Source organism: Neopelma chrysocephalum, unplaced genomic scaffold (genome assembly GCF_003984885.1).
Source record: "Neopelma chrysocephalum unplaced genomic scaffold, ASM398488v2 Primary Assembly neopelma1_97207, whole genome shotgun sequence".
NCBI lineage: Eukaryota > Metazoa > Chordata > Aves > Passeriformes > Pipridae > Neopelma > Neopelma chrysocephalum.
This window is the reverse complement of record NW_020925848.1, coordinates 10,704-18,495: the sequence shown is the minus strand read 5'-3', so window position 1 is coordinate 18,495 and position 7,792 is coordinate 10,704. Positions and strand designations below refer to the sequence as shown.

General features: G+C 55.8%; 1 protein-coding gene across 3 annotated transcripts in view; it reads right to left on the bottom strand.

Moving 5' to 3' along the window:
- Nucleotides 1–7,792, bottom strand: part of LOC113961448 (keratin, type II cytoskeletal cochleal-like) — a 17,029-nt gene that overhangs the window by 4,627 nt on the left and 4,610 nt on the right. The window contains exons 1-5 of one of the 3 annotated variants that reach the window (XM_027671762.1): nt 6,395–6,426; nt 4,871–4,931; nt 4,068–4,163; nt 2,725–2,889; nt 1,697–1,822 (exon numbers count right to left, since the gene is read on the bottom strand). In XM_027671762.1, the coding sequence (XP_027527563.1) occupies nt 1,697–1,822; nt 2,725–2,889; nt 4,068–4,145 (369 nt within the window). In that variant the 5' untranslated portion in view covers nt 4,146–4,163; nt 4,871–4,931; nt 6,395–6,426. Of the gene's footprint in view, nt 1–1,696; nt 1,823–2,724; nt 2,890–4,067; nt 4,164–4,870; nt 4,932–5,635; nt 5,659–6,394; nt 6,427–7,792 lie in introns of those variants that run through there. The other 2 variants (XM_027671761.1, XM_027671760.1) reach the window with 2 other exon arrangements.

The following is a 7,792-nucleotide window of genomic DNA, read 5'->3' as shown; positions in this document are numbered from 1 at the left end:
CAAAAGCACCCCCGAGGCCCCATGTGGAGCTGGAACCCCCGGCTGTGACCCTGCCCCTCCTAATCCACCCCAGAGCTCCTTGGGAACTGGTTGGTCTCTGACAGCCTTTGATGAGGGGACATTTGATGAGGGGCAGCAGGACCTGGAGCAGACCTGGAACCACCAAAGCTCCCAGTCCCACCCCAAAAGCACCCCCGAGGCCCCATGTGGAGCTGGAACCCCCGGCTGTGCCCCTGCACCTCCTAATTCATCCCAGAGCTCCTTGGGAGCTGGTTGGTCTCTGACAGCCTTTGATGAGGGGACATTAGATGAGGGGCAGCAGGACCTGGAGCAGACCTGGAGCCACCAAATATCCCAGAGCCACCCCAAAACCACCCCTGAGGCCCCATGTGGAGCTGGAACCCCCGGCTGTGCCCCTGCCCCTCCCCGGGGCCCGGCTTTGGCAGGAAGGGCTCACAAAGGGCTTTGTGCTCTCAGTCATTACTCAAAGAGCTGCTCCGGGCAGCTCTTGGCTCCAACCCCGCGTGTGTCGGGGCCTCCCTGCCCCGAAACCAAACAAAGCCGGGGATGAATCACCCGCTTTATCAGCGGCTCGGGGAGCTCAGGTTACCCCAGAGCAGCCTCAGAGCCCGGTGGGAGCCGCTCAGTGCCCTGCCCGGCCCCAGCCCTCTGATAGAGAGATAAAAACCCCCGGGCAGAGCAAACGGAGCGCCCAGAAATTCCCGAGTGTGCCCAAACATGGTGTTCCCTGCTGGAAAAGGGGAGTGGACAACGAGCCCGGGAAGAGGAGGAAGGTGTGGGGCCACCCCAGCCCTGCCCTGGGGCTCTGCATCCCCCCTCTTCTGCATCCCGGGGTTGATTCCTGCTCCTTCCCACCCCAGCCCACCTTCCTGTCGGGATCACATCCCTCACAACGCCCCTCCTGCCCCGGTGGGACCGGAATCCTTCGGGATGAGGGGGGACAGCCACCCCAAAATGCTTCACCAGGTCACTGAATCCTTGGGGTTGAAAAGGAGCTCCAGGGTCCCCAAGTCCAGGGTGTCCTGTGACACCCAGAGCCCCGGAACACCCCTGGAATCATGGAATGCCCAGAGCTGGAAGGGACCCCCACGGACCATCAGCTCCAGCTCCCGGCCCTGCACAAGGGCTGAAAACCCCACTAATCCCCAAATCCAAGTCCTGAGGGCGTTTTCCAAGCCTGAAAATCCCACTAATCCCCAAATCCAAGTCCTGAGGGCGTTTTCCAAGCCTGAAAATCCCACTAATCCCCAAATCCAACTCCTGAGGGCGTTTTCTCCCAGAGCTCTGGAGCTCTGGCAGCCTCGAAGCTGTGACCAAACCCCAGGGAGCCCATTCAGAGCCTGACCCCCCTCTGGGGGAAGAACCTTTTCCCAAAATCCATCCCAAATCCTGGGGAGCCTGTTAAGAGTCCGACCCCCCTCTGGGGGAAGAACCTTTCCCAAAATCCATCCCAAACCCCGGGGAGCCCATTCAGAGCCTGATCCACCTCTGAGGGAATCACCTTTTCCCAAAATCCATCCCAAACCCTGGAGAGCCCGTTCAGAGCCCGACCCCCCTCTGGGAAAAGAATCTTTTCCCAAAATCCACCTCAACCCCCCCCCCCCCGGCACAGCTCCGGCCGTTCCCTGGCTCCTGTCAGGGGTCACCAGAGGGATCAGGACCTGCAGCTCCTCACCTGGGCCTTGGCACTCTCGATCTCCCCCTGGAGCCTCTGGATCGTCCGGTTGATCTCCGTGATCTCGTTCTTGGTGTTCCTCAGGTCATCCCCGTGTTTCCCGGCCGTCACCTGGAGCTGCTCGTACTGGGACAGGGAACAGAGACCAGGATGGGGTTCATTAGCCATCAGGATGGGGTTAATTAGCTGTCAGGATGGGTTTAATTACTGGGATAAAACCTCTCCCACTCATGGCACACAGGATACAGGGATTGGGAGAGATGTGGATTCTGGAATCAGGGAATGGTTTGGGTTGGAGGGACCTTAAAGCTCATCCAGTGCCACCCCCTGTCCTGGGCAGGGACACCTCCCACCATCCCGGGGGATCCAACCCGGCCTTGGACACTCCCAGGGATCCAGGGGCATCCTCTGGGAAACCCATCCCAGGGCCTCCCCACCCTCCCAGCCAGGAATTCCTCCCCAAAATCCCACCTAAATCCCCCCTTTCCCAGTGGGAAGCCATTCCCTGTGTGCTGTCCCTCCATCCCTTGTCCCCAGTCCCTCTCCAGCTCTCCTGGAGCCCCTTCAGGCCCTGGAAGGGGCTCCAAGCTCTCCCTGGAGCCTTCCCTTCTCCAGGGGAACCCCTCCCAGCTCTCCCAGTATGGCTCCAGAATCAAGGAATCCTGGAATGGGTTGGGTGGGAAGGGGCATTAAATTCCATCCCATCCCACCTTTCCATGGGCAGGGACACCTCCCACCATCCCAGGGGGATCCAACCTGGCCTTGGACACTCCCAGGGATCCATGGGCAGCCACAGCTTCTCTGGGAAACCCATCCCAGCCCCTCACTGCCTTTGCAGTCAAGGATTCCTTCCCAAAATCCCACCTAAACCCCCCCTTTTCCCAGTGGGAAGCCATTCCCTGTGTGCTGTCCCTCCAGCCCTTGTCCCCAGTCCCTCTCCAGCTTCCTGGAGCCCCTTCAGGCCCTGGAAGTGGCTCCAAGCTCTCCCTGGATCCTTCCCTTCCCCAGCTCGTGCTCCCAGGTCCCACCTTGTTCTGGTACCAGGCCTCGGCCTCGGCGCGGCTGCGGTTGGCGATGTCCTCGTACTGCGCCTTCACCTCGGCGATGATGCTGTCCAGGTCCAGGTTCCGGCTGTTGTCCATGGAAAGCACCACCGAGGTGTCGGAGATCTGGGCCTGCAGCTCGTTGATCTCCTGCAGGGAAAAACAAACCACATCCTGCCTGTGATCCCTGAGTTTGGAAGGGCCTCTCCTTTGGGAAGCAGGTGGGAGAGAGAACCCCGGGAGGGAAAGGGAGGAAGAGCGGGAGGATTCCAGCCAAGGCATCAATAGTCAGAATTCCATCCAAGTCATCAATAATCAGGAGAATTCTATCCAAAGTATCAATAATCAGGAGAATTCCATCCAAATTATCAACAATCAGAATTCCATCCAAGGCATCGATAATCAGGAGACTTCCGTCCAAATTATCAATAATCAGAATTCCATCGAAATAATCAATAATCAGAATTCCATCCAAATTATCAATAATCAGGAGAATTCCATCCAAATTATCAACAACCATGAGAATTCCATCCAAGTCATCAATAGTCAGGAGAACTCCATCCAAATTGTCAATAATCAGAATTCCATCCAAATTGTCAATAATCAGGAGAATTCCATCCAAATCATCAATAATCAGAATTCCATCCAAGTCACAAACGGTCAGGAGGATCCCATCCAAGTCATCAATAATCAGAATTCCACCCAAATTATCAATAATCAGGATTCCATCGAAATAATCAATAATCAGAATTCCATCCAAATCATCAACAACCAGGAGAATTCCACCCAAATCGTCACTAATTAGTAGAACTCCATCTAAATCGTCACTAATGAGGAGGGAGCCAACCTTGGGAAGCACAAAGTCACAGAACCCAGCGGGAATGTGGCTCCTGATCCCCCCATTCCTGGGATTCCCGGCTGGTCCCAGGCCCGGGAGCACCAACCCAGGGCCAAATTCCAGCCCCTCTCCCGAGGAATGTCCAGGTCAAACAATCCCTGATCTTGGGGAAGCTGCAGGAGCCTGGGATCGGCAGCTTCCCATTTTTCCAGATCCCAAACTCCCCCAGCCCTACAACGCTCCCCCTTCCCGTGTTCCCATCCCAACAAATCCTGTCCTGGGATTGTTTGCAGTGAATCCACCTCCCACCCCAGCCAGGGGGAAATCCCTGGCACAGCCCACGGCAATTCCAAGGAATCGCTCCATTTCCAGGCTCTCTGGAAGGGCAGAGCCCCATCTCCGTGCCCTTTCCCACCCCTGGGAATAGCACACGGATATTCCCAGCCCCATTCCCTGTCCTCCCCCCGATGGGAAGCAGGCAGGTCCTCACCGCCTCCTGGAAAGCCCTCAGGAAGTTGATCTCGTCCGTCAGCCCATCCACCTTGGCCTCCAGCTCCACCTTGTTCATGTAGGCAGCATCCACATCCTAAAAAAAACCAGGGATAATCCATGGAACAGCGAAGCTTTGCCGTCGGAGTCCAGCCAGGCTTTGGGGGCTCCCAAACGAGGCTTCCCGAGGCTCCCCAGGGACACGTCGGGACCTGAACCTGATCCCCCGGGGTCTAATTCTGCCCGTGGGGAGGATCCTGAGCATCCCGAGGATCCTGAGCATCCCGAGGATCCCCTGGATCCCTGTTTGCTGGACACGGAGACCTTGGGAAGGTTCCCAAAGGAAGATCCGGGTAAAGGAATCCCCCTGGGATGTGGCGCCGCTTTCCTGCGCCCGGGGGGGACCTCGGGGGCTGCTGGGAGCTGCCTTTGGAATTCTGGGGATGGAACCTCAGAGGCTCGGGCAGAGCTGGAGGAAGGTGGGAGTAGGGACAGAGGGAAAACATGGAGTAGGGACAAGGAGTAAACATGGAGTAGGGACAAGGAGTAATCATAGAGTAGGGACAAGGAGGGGAGAAGGGCTGCAATCCCAGGAATAGTTGTGGCCCCGTCCCTGGAAGTGTCCCAGGCCAGGTTGGAGCCCCTGGAATAGCGCGAAGTGTCCCTGCCCATGGCAAGGGGTGGCACTGGATGGGATTTAAGGTCCCTTCCCACCCAAAGCATCCCGGGATCCCATGATTCCCAGGATCCCATGATTCTCAGGATCCCACAACTCCCAGGATCCCACGATTCCCAGGATCCCACCTTCTTGAGCACCACAAACTCGTTCTCGGCCGCCGCGCGCTTGTTGATCTCATCCTCGTACCTGCCAGGAAAAAAAAAGGGGGATTTCTGTGAAGTTGGAGCCTGGATAAAAGGGAAAATGAAGGAGCCTGGATAGAAGGAAAAGTGTCCCCATGAAGGGCTATCCCAGTTCTCTTCCCTCTCCCTCCGTTTTTGGGTTTCCCGAGGCTGGAGGTGCCGGCTCTGGCCCCGAGCTCCTGTCGGGATGAGCTGATGCCTCAAAGCTGGAAACATTCCCCACCCGGCTTTCCCACATTCCCTAAAATCCCCTGTGCTTCAGAAGATTCCTGCTCCTCCCTCCTGGAGGGCTGCAGCGTCCCAAAGTGTCCCAAAGTCCCCCAAAGTGTCCCAAAGTGTCCCACAGATCCCACAAACTCCTCTGTGCCTGTCCCAGCCTTCCCGATGCTGCTTCCACTCTGCACTTCCCCCTTCCAGAGTTTTGGGAATATTCTGCAGGAGCTGAGCAGGTGCCACCGTCCCGGGGAGAGCTGAGGGTGAGTGTTGATCACCCTCATTGTGCTCCAGAGCCCCCCCAGACTGAGATCCCGGGGACATCCCTGCTCTGGGGGACCACCTGAAGGTCTGCAGGTGTTCTCCTAAAGATCTCCAGGTGCTCTCCTAAAGATCTCCAGGTGTTCACTTAAAGATCCCAGGTCTTGACCTAAAAAATTCCAGGTGTTCACCTAAAAACTCCAGGTGTTGACTTAAAAAATTCCAGATGTTCACCTAAAGGTCTCCAGGTGTTCCCCTAAAAAACTCCAAGGGTTCTCCTAAAGAACTCCAGGAGTTCTCCTAAAGATCCCCTGGTGTTCCCCTACAGATTTTGGGATGTTCACCTAAAGAACTCCAGGTGTTCACCTAAAAAATTCCAGATGTTCACCCAAAAAACTCCAGGTATTCCCCTAAAGAACTCCAGATGTTCACCTAAAGGTCTCCAGATGTTCACCTAAAGGTCTCCAGGCGTTCACCTAAAAAACTCCAGGTGTTCCCCTAAAGATCTCCAGGAGTTCAACCACAGATTTTGGGATGTTCCCCTAAAGAACTCCAGATGTTCATCTAAAGGTCTCCAGGTGTGCACCTACACATCTGGAGGTATTTGTTTAAAGATCTCCAGGATTTTTTGCTTTAAAATCCCCTACAGATTTTGGGATGTTCCCCTAGAGATGACCAGGTGTTCCCCTAAAAACTCCAGCTGTTCGTCTAAAGATGTCCTGGTGTTCCCCTACAGATTTTGGGATGTTCACCTAAAGAACTCCAGGTGTTCCCCTAAAGAACTCCGAGTGTTCCCCTAGAGATCCCCAGGTGTTCCCCTAAAATCTCCAGCTGTTCACCTCAAAACCTCCAGCTGTTCATCTAAAGATCTCCTGGTGTTCCCCTACAGATTTTGGAATGTTCACCTAAAGAACTCCAGATGTTCCCCTAGAGATCCCCAGGTGTTCCCCTAAAAAACTCCAGATGCTCCCCTAAAAACCTCCAGCTGTTCACCTAAAGATCTCTGGGTGTTCCCCTCCAGATTTTGGGATGTTCCCTTACAGCTCTCCAGGTGTTCACCTGAAGATCCCCAGCAGACAAACTCCCCTCTCCGCTACTTTTCCTGGAGAATCACAGATTTGCAGCCCTGGATCACCCGCCCCTGAACCCCCCCCCAGCCCAAGCAGCTGCTCCCGGGATCCTGAAAGTCACCCCGGGAGCGGGAACCACCTGCCCGTTCCTGCCCCGGTTGTTTGGGAATTGCTGTTGCCAGGGCAACGCTCTTTGTTGACACAATCCCTGGAATTTGCCTTCCAAAGGAGCTCCTTGGCCCTCCCGGCCCCTCCCCTTCCCGGCCTGGAGCGGAGCCCGTGCCCGCCGGGATCCGTGGATCCATGGACATTGTCCCTCTGGAGGTCAGTGAACCGCAGGCAGGGAATTGCAGGGAATAAACGCCGGGAAATGCCGGGATTGCGGCGCCCACGGACACGAGGGATGAGCAGGGAGAGGGGAAAACACGGAATTCTTCCAGAGTGGAGCAGCAAATTCCTTCTTTCCTGGGGGAGGCTCCACCAAGACGGGCAATAAATCGTGGGATCATGGAATGGGTTGGGTTGGGAGGGACCTTAAATCCCATCCCATCCCACCTTTCCATGGGCAGGGACACCTCCCACCATCCCAGGGGGATCCAACCTGGCCCTGGGACACTTCCAGGGATCCAGGGGCAGCCACAGCTCCTCTGGGAAACCCATTCCAGGGTCTCCCTGCCCTTCCAGCCAGGAATTCCTTCCCAAACCATTCCATATTGTCCTGAGGCACCTCGGGAAGCCCCTGGACACTCTCCCACCTTGGCACTGACCCCTGTGGGCAGCGAGACCCCAAAAGGGTCTGGAATTCCTGGATGAGGGGCTGGATCTCATCCCCTGTGCAGAAATCTCCTCCCCTATCTCAAAAATTAACTGGGAATTGCTGTGGGAACCAGACCCATGGAAAAGGGGGAACGGGAGCCTCCAGGGCAGGTCGTGGGTTGGGTTTCCTGCTGATAAATGGGATTTTCCCCATGGAAAGGGGGAGAAGCAGGTCCTGCATTCCAGGTGCTGCATCCCCGCTCCCTCTGCTCCCAATTCCCACTTCCCTGCTCCAGAGGGTTTGGGTTTTTCATGGATATAATAAATGTGCACATGGATACACTGGAAATGTGCCCCTCAAATCCACGGGAAATGGGATGGAAATCTGGGATTGAACTCCCCTGGGAACAAACCAGGTCTGGCTGTGGATGAGCAGGAACAGGGCTGGGAGAAACATCATTCCCAAGCATTCCTGGGAATCTCTGGGTATTGACTTTCCCTAAACACACAGAAGGAATTCCTGCTTCCCTGCTCCAGAGGGTTTGGCTTCACATGGATATAATAA